Genomic DNA, 18,828 nt, shown 5'->3' with positions numbered 1-18,828 from the left:
GCAGCTACAACTGTATGACTTCTAAGATGCATTTGTTACTAGATATGTTGTGATGATAACTATGCCGACGACACCAATGCACAAAAGCAAGGGTGTTTAAGATTAACAATATTAGTTGCTTTCAAAGACCTCCCCAACAGCCTCTATGGCGTTTTAGTTGTCTCACAATGCTTTCCTCGATGGTATTGCAGCCATCCGAAACATCGGACTGTGCAGGGAAGCTCCTCCCTGTCATGAGCAACAGCCATAGTTCCTTCAAAAACAGATGTCTTGTGACGAAATCTACCATAAATCAAACACAGTTGAGGCAATTTAAAGACAATGATGATTTCAACCAAGATCAAGAGAAGGATGCATTCTCCTTCTTTTTCTTTTGTAACAACTACCACAAAGAGCCCATGGGATCTCTGTTCAGAAATGAGCATGACAATGGATGCTTCACATTAAGAATGGAGGTCCAGTGTCAGCTAGGGTTGCCAATCAAGGGCATCAAAGGCCACAAGGATTACTCGACAATTGCAGATATCAACTACAGAATCCATTTCCAATTTACAAGATAGGGTAGAAACAGAACTAAGCAACTCATCGCAACGTAATCATCCACTTATATACTACAGAACGAAGCTTGGATCTATGAGTACATATAGCTTCTACAGATGGTTAAATAGCACGTCTCCTGAATTCTATTACTGGTACAATAACGCTCCCTTCAAATGGCATAAATTCTGTCAATCTCAGAATCAGATATCTCCGAGTTATGTTGCCATGAGTTTGAACCGCTCCTTGATTTTGTCCTCTTCCTCATAGCACGGCTGTGCTTCGATTTAACCACATAGAAAGTCATGGTCCCAAGAACACCAGTCATTATTAGGCCACCTATCAGTGTAACCAGAATAGCTGCCCATCGGATATGCCGGCCCAACACAATGAATGAAGATGCGATAAAAGCAACGGTAGTGCAGACAGAAGCCAACCACATCAGCTTGTTAATTATCTGAATGACCCGCCTCTCTGCCTTTGTTTCTCCCCTGACAAGTGTTATCTGAACCACCACCACTGCTAATGAAGTGAACAGGGCAATAGCATTGAAAATGAAAAATATTTTGAAACTCGCAGAGTGCACAACTATTGCTGTTCCATCTTCTTGAGTTCCACCAGGCACTGTAAAGATTGCAGCGAATGCGACAGTAGCAAAGAGCACGGCAACCACAGTGACAGAGTTAGTCGCGTTGTTAATGCCTTCTCTATGGAGCTTCCTCAGCTCCTTCGCAATGCCGTGGACATTTTTGTTTGTTTTCCTGGTCTGCTCCAACTGTATATGAACATCCTTTTTAATCTCAGTTACAGTCTTCCTGAGCTCATCACGTGGCTGATTCAGTTCATTTGCCCTAACTGCATCATAACGAGAAAGCCATTCCTTGATTTCTGCAGATTCTTCTGAGAGGGGCAGGCCTTCAGCAATATCAAAAGCAGTTTTATGATCTCTTGTCAATGCATTCACATTTGTATCCGGGAGGTGTAGGAGAACCTTTACTATCTACAAAAAATGGAAAAATCTGAAATAAGCATGACATCAGAAAACTGCAAACACCTTATGGATTGAATGCTCTTCATAGTAAGATTATATCAGAACTATTAGTCGAAGATGATAGGGGTAAAAAACTGATTTGACATAACACCCCGGATTCGACGTAATACACCCCCACGTTGAACACCCTGTGCGGCACACTGCCCCAGAACGAGCATTAACAACGACACGACGCGCACCCACACCCACCATACCCAAACAACCTCCTCGGCTGACCCCTCATGGCTGGCCGAGGCAGGGGAAGGCGCTGACTAACATCCCCCATGCCCTGCGACAGCTCGACCTTCCACGCAACGCCCATGACGACGACAGACGCCATCAGAGGTACGACCCTGCTCCGGCAGAATGACACATCAGGTAACATCAAACCCACTTATAAATATCCCCTGGCTCCCAACGGGAAAAGGGGGGGGGGCAATCTCACTCAAAAACTCCTCTTCGGATCACTGACTTGATCGTCGGAGGGGTTGGGCCGAGCAACCGACCCGGCCTGTGTGCAGGTACTTGACCGCTGCTGAATCCACTTAGCGTGGCGGAACTTTCCAGCCAGATCCCCTGCATCAGCCACCACAGCATCCCAAGGGGAGCCACGTCCGATCCCAGCCATTTGGAACCCTGAACCAGCCGCGTCGACCCCGAGGTCACGACTGAAAAAGTTACTTACCGTAACAGAATGGCGCTAGAAGGAGGGCCCATCCAAATGTCAAGCGATCAGCGGATCCACTTCGGCGGACCCCCGACCGCTGGGCTCCCCGCCTCGAGGGAACACCCCCTACATGATGAAACCCACGACGAACGCCCCGCGGCGGTGTCAGAACGCTACTGGCAACTGTTCAATGACCCAGGCTTGTCGCCTCCCGACGGTGCACCCGTCGGCCCGTCGCAAGTGTCACCCGAGGCCTTTCATGACCTCGCCCACCAGGTCCGAGCCCTGACAAGCATGGTGCAAACTATCGTCCCGATCGTCTCCCAGCGGACCCCTCCGCATGCGACCCGACCTTCGCAGCAACGGGAGACCCTTGTCCGGTCTCACGCACCACTTCCAGAGCTTCTTGTCTCGCCTCGAAACCCCACAGCTCGGCCCGAGAGCCGGGAAGCAGAGGGCACGACGAGCCGCCCCGAGCCCGAGGCTCCGACCGTCGATTCGACGAATGCCTTGCGAGCTCAGCTGCGCCTCGTCAGTAAAAAACTGGACGAGGTACAACAAGAAGTTCGCAAGTCAAAAGGAGAGCTCGGGGCGGACGGACACCAAGGATCCCCGTTCACCCCCGAGAAACAAGAGCAGGCGATCCCGCCACACTTCCGCCTCCCCTCGCTGGACGCGTATGACGGCGCCGCTGACCCAGCGGACCACGTGGCCGCTTTCCGCGCCCAGATGGCGCTGTACGGGACTTCTGACGCTCTAATGTGCAGGGCATTCTCGACGACTCTGCGGGGGCCAGCTCGCACGTGGTACAGCGGCCTAAAGCCCGGGACCGTCGCCTCCTTCGATCAGCTCGCCAAGGATTTCGAGCTTAACTTCTTGGCCTACGCCCGACCGAAGCCGTCTATGGCGTTGCTCCTCGGGCTCAACCAGAAGGAGGACGAGCCCCTCTCCCATTTTGTGAACCGCTTTACGACGCAGATCCGCGGATTATCGGATGCTCACCCCTCTCTCTTGATGCAGGCATTAATGACAAGCCTGCGGCCCTCCAGGTTCTTCTGGTCGCTCGTGGAGCGGCCCCCCGCCGCGGTCCCCGAAATGCTCCAGCGTGCTAGTCAATTCGTCGCCGCGGAGACTTGGATGGTTGGGAAGCGGGAGGATCACAAAAAGGTCAAGTCAGAGCCGCCCCGACAGCTATAACCCGCCGCCTCCCGGCGGAGGGTAGACAGACCCGAACCAAGGTCTCCTCTTCCCGCCTTGAATTCATCCCAAACTGAAATATTCCTGCACGAGAAGGGGAAGGGGTTGCTCAAGGACCCTCACCTGATGAGGAACCCGCGGGAGCTCGCAGACCGTTCAAGGTATTGCCGATTTCACCGACAGCACGGGCACGACACTGAACAGTGCTACGAGTTGAAGAGGCAAATCGAGGAGCTTATCCTCAGAGGACACCTCGGCCGAACAAGGGGCAGTCACCTCGACCGGAGGGCCCCGTCGAGCGGCACATCGATGTAATAGTCGGGGACCCTGCATCAAGGGGGGGCTCCATCTCGGGCAGAAAGGCGTATGCCCGAGCCGCTCCTGACGAAGCCTCGGGACACGAGCCCGAGCCCGAGATTACCTTCCCAACCGGAGCTTCCGAGCGCCCCGACCACGACGACGCCTTAGTGATATCGGCCAGGGTAGCCAACGCGCAAGTAAGGAGAATCATGGTCGACACGGGGAGCTCGGCCGATATACTTTACTTCGACGCCTTCCAGAAGCTGGGCTTGGCCAGGGAAAACCTGAGCCCGATGTGCTCGACACTCATCGGTTTCACGGGAGATTCAATATCACCCCTGGGGGCTATTACTTTGCCCTTGACTCTGGGGACCCCGCCGAGGTCGAAGACGGTGATGACCACTTTCTTGGTGGTCGACCTTCCCACTGCCTACAATGCCATACTCGGTCGGCCGACCCTCAACAAGGTTAGAGCCGTCGTCTCGACCTACTACCAGACCATCAAGTTCCCAACTCGTGCTGGAGTCGGGGAAGTCACGGGAAGCCCCCGAGAGTCCAGGCGGTGCTACCTTACCACCGTTTCATTGGGAAAGAGAGCCAGGACCGTGGCGCCACTGGAAGACCCACGGGAAACAAAAAAACTGGCTCCTCATCCCGAGCCGAGGGGATCCACTGTTGACGTACCCTTGCAAGAAGCTCGACAAGACCAAGCGATCAAGATCGGATTAGAGCTGCCCGAGCGGGAGCAGGAACAGCTCGTTGGGCTCCTACGGGAAAATGCCGACATCTTTGCCTGGTCCCCATCAGACATGACGGGTGTCGACCCCGAGCTCGCGGAGCATCATCTCAATATCCCACCCGACGCTCGCCCAGTGAAGCAAAAGCCCCGGCGAAAGGCCCCTGACCGACAACGCGCCATACGAGAAGAGGTGGATCGGCTCCTAGCAGCAGGCTTCATAGAAGAAGCCAAGTATCCTCAGTGGTTGTCCAATGTAGTCCTCGTGAAAAAACACAATGGAAGTTGGAGGATGTGCGTTGACTACACTAGCCTTAACAGTGCGTGCCCTAAAGACTGCTACCCCCTCCCGAAGATCGACCAGCTGGTCAACGCAACAGCTGGGCACGCACGCCTATCTTTCATGGACGCCTATTCAGGGTACAACCAGATCAGGATGGCGCCCGAAGACAGAGAACATACGGCTTTCCTCACCGATCAAGGGGTATACTTCTACAAGGTCATGCCGTTCGGGTTAAAAAATGCTGGGGCCACATACTAGAGAACGGTGAACAAGATGTTCGCCCGTCAGATCGGGAGGAACATGGAGGTCTATGTGGACGATATGATCGTGAAAAGCCCAGAAGCCGAAACGCACCTTGCCGACCTGGCCGAGGCATTCGCCACATTGCGCAAGTTCGGCATGCGACTCAACCCCACAAAGTGTGCTTTCGGCGTCACCTCCGGGAAATTCCTCGGGTTTATCATACACGAGAGAGGAATTGACGCCCAGAGAAGGTTCAAGCAATAATCAACATGCAGTCCCCCCGGACGATTAAAGACCTGCAGCAACTTAACGGAAGGCTTGTCGCCCTGTCTCGCTTCCTCGCCCGGTCGGGCGATCGCTGCCTCCCGTTCTTCAAGGCGCTCAAAAACCCGAGGAACTTCCAGTGGACATCGGAATGCGAGGAGGCCTTTAAACAAATGAAGCGGCACCTGGCCAGCCTCCCCCGCCTCTGTCTCTCCTAGCGAGAAGCTGGGACTATATTTAGCGGCCTCCCCGCATGCAGTCAGCTCTGTCCTGATTAAGGAAAGCTCCGGCCAACAACTCCCGATCTACTATGTCAGCCACGTCCTGAGTTGACCTGAGGAGCGTTACCCGCCAATAGAAAAACTCGCGCTCGCCCTGGTGCTCTCAGCTCGGAAGTTGCGCCCCTACTTCCAGGCACACCCGGTGGAGGTCATCACCGGCCAACCTCTTCGGCAAGTCTTAACAAAATTTGATGTTGCAGGTCGGCTCCTCAAATGGGCGATGGAGCTCGGCGAACATGATATAAGATACGTGCCCAGGATCGCCATTAAAGCCCAGGCGGTAGCCGACTTCATCGCGGAGTTAACTCAGATGGAAGACGGAGACCCCAAACAAACCCCCGAAGCTTGGACCCTACACGTGGACGGCTCGGCCAACTCAAGGGGTGCCGGCGCGGGACTGGTCCTCCATGCCCCTGACGGACTGTCACGGACTTAGCTGGTTTTGCCTAAGTCATGCGGCACCCTCGCGCGTCCGTCCGCAAAGGTCAGCCTCCCCGAAGCCTCCCATTGTCCCTTAAGACCAACAAAAGAGAGAACGGGTTAAAGAGAACGCCTCAATCGGGATTCACAAGCAAACATGTCCGAAAAACACTTCATAGACAATGCAAATTACAAACAGACTTTACAAGCTCTGAACAGTTGCACAACAAAGGGTAAAATGGTCCATTACAGACCGAGAATCTCTCGCACGTGTCCAAATGACACAACCTTTATTTACAAGCCTAAAGAGGCCACCAACCTAACTCAAATGGGACTCTGAAGCCTTCGGCCGCCCCTCTATATGTTGTACAAGGCATGAACATGCCAAAAGACACGGACACACATAAGCATTACGTCCAACATCTTGTTTAGAAGTTTGTCTGTGACAGGACGCTCGTTCGAGCGTTCCCTCCGCTTCGGGTTTAAAGCCACCAACAACGAGGCGGAGTACGAGGCGCTCCTAGCCGGACTAAGGCTAGCCCTCGAGATGCAGGTAGCCGCGATACACGTCCTCACCGACTCACAGCTGGTGGCCGAGCAGCTCAGCGGTGGATACGAAGCTCGGGACCCAACCATGGCGAAATACCTGGCACGGGTAAGGGACCTAACCGCCAAGTTCCATTACTTTACGTTATCTAATGTTCCGAGGGAGGAAAACGAACGAGCCGACGCGCTAGCCAAGCTGGCGTCGAAGCCGACCTCTGAGGCACGGCCAGAGGTTGAGGAGCTCCCTGCTCGCGCCATTGAAGTGGCGACTACGGCCTCAGGCAGCGCACCGATCACGTGGGTGCAGGAGCTGCTGCGCTTCATGCGGGATGGAACCCTTCCCCTCGACGAAGCCGCAACTCGGCGCATGCGTCATACGCACGCATGGTACACCGAGGAGAGTGGCCGACTTTACAAACGGTCCTTTACCTATCCCCTTCTGCGATGCTTGGAGCCTGACGAAGCCCAGACGGTCCTGGCCGAAACCCACGAGGGGGTCTGCGGCGAGCACATCGGCGGGCGAACCTTGGCGCACAAAATACTCCGCCAAGGCTACTACTGGCCGACCATGTGCCGGGACGCGAAAGCTTACGTACAGCGATGCAGTTGGTGCCAGCAACACGCCCGCGCACCCCGACAGCCCGCGGTCCCGCTCAGCCCCATCGACTGTGCATGGCCGTTCGCGCAGTGGGGTTTGGACCTCCTTGGACCCTTCCCACCGGCTTCTGGACAGCGGAAGTACATAATTGTAGGAGTGGACTACTTCACAAAGTGGGTCGAGGCCGAGCCGCTGGCGACGATCACGGAACATCAAATGAAGAAGTTCGTGTGGAAGAACCTGGTAACTCGGTTCGGGTTGCCCAAGGCCATTATCACGGACAACGGACCCCAGTTCGCCGGCAGAAGGTTCCGGGAATTCTGTGCCGGTCATGGCATTCAACTGAGGTTCAGTTCGGTGGCCCACCCTCAGACGAATGGGCTGGCGAAGGTAACCAACCGATCCATCTTGGACGGACTCAAAAGAAGAGTGTCTGCAGCCCGATCGGCCTGGATGGACGAGCTCCCCAGCGTACTATGGTCGCTGCGCACCACTCCTAAGGCCGCGATCGGAGAGTCCCCGTACAGCTTGACGTTCGGGACCGAAGCCGTCTTGCCGCCCGAGATGGCTGTCGCCACCCTTCGGACAAGGAGCTATGACGAGGAAGTCTCGAACGAAGGACTTCGTGCCAGCCTCGACATGCTCGAGGAGCGACGCGCTGACGCGCACTTGAAAGCCCTCTCTTACCAGAGAGCCGTTGCGAGGGTCTACAATAAAAAGGTACGACCCCGACTGATCAAGTTAGGCGACCTAGTCCTACGAAGGGTCGAGGTCAGCGACCCGACCCGAGCGAGGGGGAAGCTGGCCCCCAAGTGGGAGGGACCTTATCGGGTTACCGAGGTGGTTCGACCAGGTACTTACCGGCTCACGACAATGAACGGTTCTCCCTTGCCGAGAACTTGGAATGTCTGGAACCTTAAGAAGTTTTTTGTCTGAAGTAATGAAACCTTTTTTAGAAGAGGTGTTTCGCCCAGAAGGGGAGAAGGCAGCAGTCGAAAGAGGAAAAAGTTTTCTTTTATATAAAGCAAGCCCACTTACAAGACTCGGCTTACAAAAACCCGACCAACAAAAAACAAAATACAAAACCCCTTTATTTTTGGGGGACCTCTAGGCGATCGTCGAAAGGGACTTCCTCGGGCATGTCCACCCCCCGGTCCTCGGGGTGAGGAGTAAAGGGGTCCTCCTCCACCTCGAGACCCGGGTGACGAGCGTGGAAACGGGACGTAGAGATACGGTATCCATACTCAAAGGATACCCGCCCCGTCCACGTCAGCCCAAGCTCGAACCCCTCCGACCTCTTGTAGGCCTCGAGGAGCTCCTTGTCTCTCGCGGGTCGAAGACGGGTCTCCTCCGCCAGCGCCTCCGAGGCCGTCTTCGCCTCAGCCTTCGCCGCGTCCAGCTTTTTGCTGAGGGCGCCCGCCTCCGTCTTCAATAGGCGGAGCTCGGTCCGCTCCACCCTCATTAATTTCTAGAGCTCCTCGTTCGCCTTCTTTGAGGCCTCGAGCTCCAACCGGAGGCGCGCCGCCTCCGCATCCGAATCAGACGCGCGCTTTTCCGCGGCCGCCACGGCCTCAGGGCCGGCCCCGGCTTGAACCTCCGCGATCCGGCGGTGGAGCTCGGCGTTGCGATGGGCGAGGCCCCCAATGACTCGCTCGGCGTCGCGCACCCTGTCCATCAGGGCCACCGCGTAGTGGAGACCCTACATAAAGGGAAACAGGTCAAGAAGGCTGGCGTCGGACCGATGAACCAGGAAAGCGGGAACACGCTTACCCAGGTCAGTGACTGGGCCGACTTGTTGAGCAACGCCTCCGAGGGCAGGACATACAAGTCCCGAGCCATGTCGGGATGGAGCGCGCCTCGGAGGAACGTTGTGGAGGGATCCCCTCCGGCCCACACCTTAGACCCCCGGGACAAACCCTCCCAGCGGGGAACCAGGGGGTCGCTGAGCTCACCGGACAGGATCTCGCTCGCTAGCCGCGTCAGGTACGGCTCCCTGTCTCTGGCAGGAAGCCGGCAGAGGTCACGCACGGAGACAGGGTGAAGACCCTTCCCGGCTGTCTGCCGACTGGGGCCCGCCCCTCCGCGATGAGAGCTCGCCTCGGGCCCCTTCGACGGGGTTATCTTCGCCTTCTTCGAAGGGCGCCCGGCCTCGACTTCCAACAGGGCGCCCTCCGAGCCGGGTAGCGGATCGATCGACGGAGCAGGAAGAGGAGGTTGCGGATCGGTTGGCGAAGCTGAAAGGGGGGGCTTCGAACCCTGACCCCCCAGGAGCGAACGCAGGTTCACCATATCTACGAGAAACAAAAGAAGTTAGTACCCGGAGCCAACCACGCTAATGCCGGGACAAAACGCAACTAAACGTACCCAGAGGCATCGGGCTGAGGCCCGCCTCGACCAGCCATTGCTCGGTCATGGTACGGATGGCCTGCGACCTAGGGAGAATCTCCTTGAGCCTCTCCAGAGCTTAGCGCTCTGCCTCACCCAGACATGGGGTAGTGTTATCAACCGCCCTCGCGGACCACCGAACCCCGAAGCCCCAGTCCTGTGCACGGCTGACATAAAAAAACCTCCCCTTCCATCCCTTGTTACTGGAAGGGGCACCACCGACTCGAAAACCCGTCCGGGCTGACAAGAAATAGCCCCACGAACCCTTGCAGAGGCGATAGCAGGAGAGAAAGAGGTTGAGAGGGGTGATGTTGGCGTAATGGCATTCCCCCAGGAATACCACCAGGTAACGCCAAGAGTTTGGCGCCACCTAAGATGGCGAAACCCGCCAGAGAGACAGGCAAGACACTATGAGAGGATGAAGAGGAAAACGCAAGCCCGCCTCCAGGGCGTCGAGGGTCAGGGCAAAGCCCTTCGGGACTGGGTCATACGCCCGCTGACCCGGATCGGTAGCACTGAGGATATGGTCCTCCGGGATGCTATAGCGCACCCGGAGTTCCTCCAGCAAGGCCCCACTCACGGAGGAATCAATGTCGTGCGGCCACATCAGAGCCTCAAGGGCCCGTACCGCTTCTCCGTCGGAGGACTCAGCAGGGGACGGAGGGGGACTTCCCTCCCCAGCTCCGAGGACACGAAGAGAAGAAGAGGATGCAGAGGAAGGAGGAGAAGAAGGGGGCGACATCTCGACTGACCTTAAAAAGAGGGGAAGAGTACGCAGAAGACGGAAGGGGACTGGGGAGGCAACAGCGTAACTCGAAGGAGAAAGTACGACGGCGAAAGATGGAGACGAAGTCGGGCCTCCGCCATTTAAAGGGGATAGATCGTCAGAACCAGCGCCCCTTCGCTTCCCAAGGACGGGCGGCAACCCACTCGCCCGCAGCCGTCACGTCGCATCGGGAGACCCCCAAAGGCGCTCCGCATTAATGAGGGCCTGACGTGGCGGCTAGCGGCAGCGCGGTGCGAAGTATGGAGGCACCCAATCATATCAGCCTCGAGAACCGGCGACTCCCAAAAAGGGGCAGCCCTTTACCTTCCCCAGAGAAGAAGCAACCTGGCCTCCCGCGCCTACGCGCAGTCAGACAACCAATCAACGGGCAAAGAACAAGTGCCACCTCGGTCGCGGCCTACCTGCGCCAAGCCCTTCACACACACCCTCCCGAGATCACACCTGCGCGGTCACCCTGCCTGCGTTGTGCTCCTCGGCCATCGACTTTACGCCTCCTATGATCACACCTGTACGGTCACCCCGCCTGCGTTGTGCTCCTCGGCCCTCGGCTTTACGCCTCATGAGATCACACCTGCGCGGTCACCCCGCCTGCGTTGTGCTCCTCGGCCCTCGGCTTTACGCCTCCCGAGATCACACCTGCGCGGTCACCCCGCCTGCGTTGTGCTCCTCGGCCTTCGGTGTGCTCCTCGGCCTTCGGCTTTACGCCTCCCGAGATCACACCTGCGCGGTCACCCCGCCTGCGTTGTGCTCCTCGGCCCTCGGCTTTACGCCTCCCGAGATCACACCTGCGCGGTCACCCCGCCTGCGTTGTGCTCCTCGGCCATCGGCTTTACGCCTCTCGAGATCACACCTGCGCGGTCACCCCGCCTGCGTTGTGTTCCTCGGCCCTCGGCTTTATGCCTCCCGAGATCACACCTGTGCGGTCACCCCGCCTGCGTTGTGCTCCTCGGCCCTCGGCTTTACGCCTCCCGAGATCACACTTGCGCGGTCACCCCGCCTGCGTTGTGCTCCTCGGCCATCGGCTTTACGCCTCCCGAGATCACATCTGCGCGGTCACCCCGCCTGCATTGTGCTCCTCGGCCCTCGGCTTTACGCCTCCAGAGATCACACTTGCGCGGTCACCCCGCCTATGTTGTGCTCCTCGGCCCTCGGCTTTACGCCTCCCGAGATCACACCTGCGCGGTCACCCCGCTTGCGTTGTGCTCCTCGGCCCTCGACTTTATGCCTCCCGAGATCACACCTGCGCGGTCACCCCGCCTGCGTTGTGCTCCTCGGCCCTCGGCTTTACGCCTCCCGAGATCACACCTGCGCGGTCACCCCGCCTGCATGGTGCTCCTCGGACCTCATCGGCTCCATTGCCCCTGAGTCCAATCCTGCTCGACCTCCCGACTGAGTTGCGCGCCTCGGCCTGGTGCTGCTCGAGATGCGTTCACACGACCGACCCGTCTACGGCGCACCCCTCAGACCCGCCTGAACAACTCGCTTGAAGAAGGAAGCAATGCGTCGAACTCCCTACATGCGAAACCGACGCATAGCTCCTTTCGGGTGGGGCATATGATAGGGGTAAAAAACTGATTTGACATAACACCCCGGATTCGACATAATACACCCCCACGTTGAACACCCTGTGCGGCACACTGCCCCAGAACGAGCATTAACAACGACATGACGCGCACCCACACCCACCGTACCCAAACAACCTCCTCGGCTGACCCCTCATAGCCGGTCGAGGCAGGGGAAGGCGCTGACTAACATCCCCCATGCCCTGCGACAGCTCGACCTTCCACGCAACGCCCACGACAACGACAGACGCCATCAGAGGTACGACCCTGCTCCGACAGAATGACACATCAAGTAACATCAAACCCACTTATAAATACCCCCTAGCTCCCAACGGGAAAAGGGGGGGGGGACAATCTCACTCAAAAACTCCTCTCCGGATCAATGACTTGATCGTCGGAGGGGTCGGGCCGAGCAATCGACCCGGCCTGTGTGCAGGTACTCGACCGCTGCTGAATCCACTTGGCGTGGCGGAACTTTCCAGCCAGATCCCCTGCATCAGCCACCACAGCATCCCAAGGGGAGCCACGTCCGATCCCAGCCATTTGGAACCCTGAACCAGCCACGTCGACCCCGAGGTCACGGCTGAAAAAGTTACTTACCGTAACAGAAGACATGTTAACAGTCTCGTAGTGGTTCTAAGTAAATAGAAGGCACAAAACCCAGCAATTTTGAAGAGCCTTCTTTTTCAGGTGTTATATGTACATGTGTGTGTGCGCGCGCATTTATATGTATGTATATATATATATATATATATATATATATATATATATATATATATATATATATATATATATATATATATATATATATATATATACACACACACACATATACATATATATACACACACATATATATACATACATATTTATATATATGTGTATATATATGTATAAATTTATATCTATATATATATATATATATGTATGCGTATAAATATATATGTATATGTGTGTACACACACACACACACACACACATATATATATATATATATATATGCTATAAAAGAAATTACTTCTTTAGGCTACCCCTATCTAAGATGATATAAGAAAAAAGTTCAAGAGAAATAATGTATACAAGCCACTAGACAGGCAATTATATACATGAGATTCATGTCAGCAATTCAACGTTAAGGTAGTGGCAAGTTAACCACTCCAGCGATCCAAGTTTTATCCTGGCCAGCTGGCCCAATTATCATAAGGTGTAACTACTCTACCAAGATAGTCTGACCAAGCTTGCTTAATGATCTTCGCTGACTAACTTGTCAGAAAGCAAAATATATCTGTAGCACCCATCAGAAACCTTAACTTCTACTTCCGTGAAGAAATATCATGCAAAGATATGCATAATTCGAGCAGAAAACAAAAGAAAATCTGGAGTAAACATCCATTATTTGATGAAGCTAATGCAGACCAATCCTCATGAGAACATCAGAACAAAACTTGATTATGATAAGCAATCAATGGCATGCACTAAAAGCAATACCTCTGCTCTCTTTTTTCTTGTAGCCACATGTAAAACTGTGTTGCCAGCTCTGTCTGGTAGCATAACTATAGCAGGATCAGCATCCACAAGGGCATTAACAACTTCACAATGTGTTCCTTTGACTGCCATGTGCAGAGCAGTTTGCCCCTTTTTATCAGTCCTTCTAGCAAGCTGTGGATCCTTCTCAAGCAATGCTTTTACAGTTTCAACATGCCCTTGCCGGGCAGCAAAATGCAGAGCATTTTTCCCATTGGCTTTTGGTAGCTCGATTAAGCTTGCATCTCGTTCTAGCAACAAGTTTACAATTTCGGTGTGACCTCTTATTGCTGCAGTTATAAGGGGAGTGGCATTTGATTGACCAAATGTCTTGATGAGAGTCGGATCATGATCTAGAAGTACCTGGACAATTTCTGTATGAAACTTATTAGTGACATCCCTGCAGGCAAAATAACTCGGCCATAGAGAGAGAGGGAAGGGGGTACAGACATCAACTAAGCAAAGAAACATATTTGACAAATGGATAGCATTTGCTTGTAAGAAATTCAGTCGATCACAACAGGCGTATTGCTTCTACAGCTCATGTCATTTATCTATGATTGCTCAATATGTTGCAAAGGGTGCCAACGAGAACATGATAGAACATTTAGAAACATATGCAAGTCAATTTCAATTTGTATAACAAACATGCAACATAAATGTTCATAAAACATTGACTCTTGATAACAACTTGGTGGATTTTTCAACACTTCAGAGCCAACAGTAGTCAAAGCCGACTGAAATTATTCTAGAAAGAAGACAATTAGAATAACATTCACATGCCTTGTTTAGATCCAAACATAATAAAGAGAAAGGAAAATCAATTTATAACTCTCAAGTAAACACATGATATAGCATACAAATTCTTTTGCACTTGAATGATTACACTTGAAAAGAAAAACAAACAGAAGGCCTCATAATCCAGTACTGCTGTCAGCAAGTAAAAATCCAGTGCTCCAACCAATAAACAGAGCAGCTAGTGCATCTTAAGCTTAGATTTCAAGGGCCACAAAATTCATACTCTGAACAAATGCAAGTTATTTAGCTGTCCAAAGAGCAGACTTCACATAAACTAAAACATCAATTCTCATTTAATATTTGATTCTCGTTAACCACACAAATATGTTGACTAGCTAATTGAGAAGAATGCATGGATACCCTACAACATACATGACCATGTGCCAACTTATAAAATCCTCTGTGTTCTCTACTATGTTATCATCTCTAAAGAATCAGCTTTGCCATGTCCCCATTTCTAAAAGCAAGCAACTGCTACTTGACCATTTCTTCACAGATAGAACAATTCTAAGATGGGAAAGTGAACCCTAAAGTGATGGAGATATGATGTATGAAATACAGGAATTGTAGTCAACAAGATTGTCATGTCCAAATCAATCCTCCTTAATTTACGTATCTAACAATCAATGGAATCAAATTTAGACACCAAAAACTTGTAACTAAGGGTAGCTTTTAGTGTTCAGTATCATTTATTATCACTAGACATAAGCAACAGTAATAGTATGAGTAAAACTTGATCACAGATATCCCTACTCACCTCGGTTCCCCTCTCTTGCAGCCACATGGAGAGCATCAAAACCCGATCTGTTCTTTCTGGAGAGGCTCTCCCGATTGGAGTACTTCAACAGCTCGACCACGATATCAAGAAAACCCTTCTCGGCAGCGATGAACAGCGGCGTCTCCTCCACCTCGTTCACCTCGTTCACCACCGCCGCGCGGATCTCCGCCACCTCGGCGTCGAACTCAGCTTCGCCCGGCGTACCCGTAACCTGAGCATCGATCTCCCCGAGAATCTGCCTCACCGCCGCGAGGTCCCCGCGCTGCGCCGCCAGGTGGAGCTCGGTGTCGTTGTGCCGCCCCGTCACCTGCTTCACGTACTTCTTCTTCACCGACGGGTCTATCCTCTTGCCGGAGTTGGACAGCACAAGCGCCGGTGCCGCCGTCGGGGACGCCGCCGCCGACGAGGCCTGCTCCATCCGCTTCCCCGAGTTGGACAGCACTAGCGCCGGTGCAGGCGGCGCCGAGGCAGTCGGAGAGATGGAGCTGAGGCTGGTGGATCCGAATTCGAGGTCCTTCTCTCCTGCTTAGCCAAAGACGGAGCGAAATACCGATCAAAATCGAGACATGGGACCGAAATCAAGGTGCAAGCAGCGCAAAAGGCGACACCTTTCTCGAGTTGGAGCCCCATCCTGCTCCTCTTCCTCCTCCGGCGCTGCTATTGGAAGCGCACGAGCGGCTTGTGAGCGATCAGCTCAAGGGGGGCAAAGAGAGAGCCATGGCGCAAAAAGCCAGTCGAAGAGGAGAGGAAGTGGACGCAAGAAAAGGAAACGACCGGGGATCCTCTCCAACCATACCTCCGATGCGAGACGATCGAACCCCCACTACGGCCGTCAGTTTATGTGGGTCCCACCTAAACCATCGGTGAGATGTTGCTCGATGCCGCATTGGAGAGGATCCCAATCCAACTCGATCACTATGGAGGAATAATTATTAGGCGGACGATGTGACACCTAACTAAAATTGAATTATAATTACACAAATATCCTTCAATAAATTATTGGAAATAATCCTCCCGATATATGCTTCCATCAATAGAATGTGAGGTTGGCACTGCTGAATGAAACATGCCACAAACATTCAAATCACCTATTCAAATAATCGAAATATATTTTACGATTTCGATCCAAATAAATTTACAATTCACATCTAAGAATAAAACACTTTTTCCCTTTCCTCATAAATTAGGCAAATTGAGTTCCAATTTCTTCCATGTGATCGGACTAAGAACCCATCGATCCCAATGCCCAATAGCATCAGATTCAGTCGTTGTTTATATTCCATTTACTATGAACTAATTCGGTTCTCACGATTAGGGAATTTTACATCAAGCTATAATTATTTATATTCTCTCTCTACTCTGTATTATCTATTGTTAGGAGAGAAGAGGTGTAAGCTGCTGTAAGCTAGATATGGAAGCGGAAATGAACCGAATCCACCATCTCAATTACGCGGTCCGGGATGACACCTTGGACCGGTTCGGGCCCGAACCGGAACCGGAACCGGAGAAGAGCTTCCCCAGCTGCTCACGGACATCGTCGGGCGAGTACGACGCCACCGCAACGTCCTCAATCACCGGATGCCAGCGCGCATAGAACCCCCGGAACGCCGGGACCACCATGCCTCGCACCGCCTCCCTCACCTCCTCCCGCATCCCTGGGTCGGTGACCACCCACCCAGCCTGGGTGGCGCAGGCCGCCTCCAGCGCCGCGATGAACGCCCGTATCCACTCCCCCGCCTCCCCCGCCGACACCTCCCCCTTTGGAACCCCCGCAGCCATCCTGCCCCACGCCACTCGCCCGTACCCCGCCGCGTGCTGCCTCGCCTTCGCGGCGTGCCGTGCCACCCACTCCTCGCCCAGCAGCTCCAGCAGCTGGCAAGACCGTACCTTGCTCACTATGTACTGAAGGTTGTTCGCGAGGAAGAGGTAGGACAAACCCACGTCCTGATACGTCTCCGTTTTCCCGTCGAGCTTGCAGAGCAGCGCGAAGACGAGCCACGCGAGCTTCTCGGCGACCGCCGAGATGTAGGAGGAGGTGGTGGTTCCGGGTGAAGATGGGCATGAGGCAGGAGGATGCACCGCCGGCGCCTGAGACGTGTCCAAGAAGAAATCCGGGATGGGGCTTGGGGTCTGGAGGGGGCAGTCGGCGAAGATCTCGGCGACGGAGGACTCGTAATCGGCTAGCAGCGAGATGTAGTTCATGGTGTAGCGGGTCATCGGATGGACCCCTCCGCCGGGGACCGCCAACCGAGAGGATTCCCTCAGGATCGCCGACTCGAAGTCAGCGAGGGTGGCGCGGGCTGTCTCCGCGAGCTTGGAGAGAGAAGCGAGGGCCTGCGCCCGGACTACTGCGGTGGACTCGAAGGAGAAAACGAGCTCGATCTCAGGCCACAGCTCCACGATGGTGTCGTACAGGTCCAAGAGCCGGAACAGCTTCTCAGGTGACCGCTTCGACTTGGCGACAGACACCGGGAAGCTGAGGAAGTGGAGAGCGGCATCACCCGCAATGTCCGCGAAGAGTGCCTCCCGGACGGTGTCGGAGCCGGCGAAGACGTGGTCGAGGAGGACGTGCTCGCCGTGGAATAGGGTCCTCAGGGCAACCCTGGAGGCGCCAAGCCAAGACCGGACTTTTAGCTCGAGCATCGCCCAGTCCAACTTCAGGACGTGGGCGAGGGAGAGACGCTCGAAGCCAAGGCGGCAGAGGCCCTCGTCGACAATGCACTTGCGGAGGGTTTGGTACGTCGTGACGCACTCCTTGCTGTATCCGGCGGAGACCATGGTGTCGGCGATGGCCCGGAGGTCGGCCATGGCGATGGCGGCGGCGCGCTCGACCTTGCTTATGGACTCCCCAGCGGCGAGCGCCTCCTCCTCGGGCGAGCGGTACTCCCAGGAGTCGTAGTCGGGCTCCTCGGAGACGCTGGAGTGGGCGGAGCGGACGGAGACGGACTCGGGGTCGAGGAGGTCACGGTTAGCGGCAAGGATCTGGTAGAACTCCTTCACAAGGCGACGCATGGCGGCCTGCATGAGGGTCTGCGCCCGGACGAGGCAAGGGTGGGAGAGGCGAGCGGGCCCGGCGGCCGCAACGAAGGCGAGCATGGTCCGCTGGAGGTCGGAGACCTCAGCAAGGAAGCGGTGAGCCTCGGAGCGGCTTTCGTAGAAAAGGGAAGTGATCTTGGCGTAGGCAGAGGCGTCAGGGTCCCATTTGGCGATGATTGCCTCAGCTCTCGCCACCTTCTCCTCCATCATCGACACGTCCGACGAAGACGAGGAAGCAGGGAGGTCGTGATTGCTGCGACGGCCGAAGGATTTGCGCGACAGGAGGCTTCGCAACGTTTGTCTCATCATCTTCTCGGGCGCCAACAGCAGAGATGTGCTCGGCGGCTGATAACCGAAAACTCATTTCTGTGGTGGATGCCTGATAATTTCATTCAGTTTCTTCAGTCGTCCAGAGTGGGTTTGGCTGCTCCATTCTTATGGCTCCACGAGAAGATTTAGAAAGGTAGGATGACGTATTCTTGAAGTCTTATGGTTTGGCTGCTCCATTCATCAAACCCGTACTTGAAGTCTTGCTTTCCCGAGAAAATTGTTGATGGTGATTCTTGACGACCTCACGCTTTGGCTTTTCTCACAGGAAATGTATTCTTGAGATGCATTGTACGTCACAAGGTGATGGGTTTGTCAATGACGTGAAGGTCACTGTCACTCTAATAATTTAATGCCGGTCGAGGAACGCTGTAGAAATGTGACTTCGCTTGTGTGGTTTTTGGCTTGGAAACGTCAGAAGTCGAGAAGTTGACGAAGATGTAAGAGAAACGGAGGAAAAAAGTCGACCAATGATTTGATTACAAACAAGTGATACGTTCCCACATGACTTCGTGAATAAAATTGAAGG

General features: G+C 54.2%; 2 protein-coding genes across 2 annotated transcripts; both read right to left on the bottom strand.

Annotated features, from left to right (window-relative positions):
• Positions 1–473: 473 nt before the first annotated feature.
• On the bottom strand, positions 474–15,694 carry LOC135642594 (ankyrin repeat-containing protein ITN1-like). Its single transcript, XM_065158870.1, has 4 exons — positions 15,545–15,694; positions 14,916–15,458; positions 13,325–13,734; positions 474–1,537 (listed from the first exon to the last, which is right to left on the bottom strand). Exons 1-4 carry the CDS (start codon positions 15,564–15,566, stop codon positions 710–712), a joined length of 1,803 nt encoding a protein of 600 aa, XP_065014942.1. The 5' UTR covers positions 15,567–15,694; the 3' UTR covers positions 474–709.
• Positions 15,695–16,033: 339 nt separating this feature from the next.
• On the bottom strand, positions 16,034–18,456 carry LOC135642295 (exocyst complex component EXO70H1-like). The gene has a single exon (XM_065158312.1). It carries the CDS (start codon positions 18,279–18,281, stop codon positions 16,383–16,385), a length of 1,899 nt encoding a protein of 632 aa, XP_065014384.1. The 5' UTR covers positions 18,282–18,456; the 3' UTR covers positions 16,034–16,382.
• Positions 18,457–18,828: the final 372 nt, after the last annotated feature.

This window comes from Musa acuminata, chromosome BXJ3-7 (assembly GCF_036884655.1).
Source record: "Musa acuminata AAA Group cultivar baxijiao chromosome BXJ3-7, Cavendish_Baxijiao_AAA, whole genome shotgun sequence".
NCBI lineage: Eukaryota > Viridiplantae > Streptophyta > Magnoliopsida > Zingiberales > Musaceae > Musa > Musa acuminata.
The sequence above is the reverse complement of the archived record's forward strand: the minus strand, read 5'-3'. Positions and strand labels throughout refer to the sequence as shown.

Excerpts from the sequence above, each read along its gene's own strand:
- LOC135642594 (XM_065158870.1), bottom strand. The coding sequence starts at position 15,566 with ATGGGGCTCCAACTCGAGAAAG. Across the intron at positions 15,459-15,544 it reads GGGGCTCCAACTCGAGAAAG|GAGAGAAGGACCTCGAATTC; the intron begins GTGTCGCCTTTT and ends TTGGCTAAGCAG. Across the intron at positions 1,538-13,324 it reads CAAGAAAAAAGAGAGCAGAG|ATAGTAAAGGTTCTCCTACA; the intron begins GTATTGCTTTTA and ends CATTTTTTGTAG.
- LOC135642295 (XM_065158312.1), bottom strand. The coding sequence starts at position 18,281 with ATGATGAGACAAACGTTGCGAAGCCTCCTGTCGCGCAAATCCTTCGGC.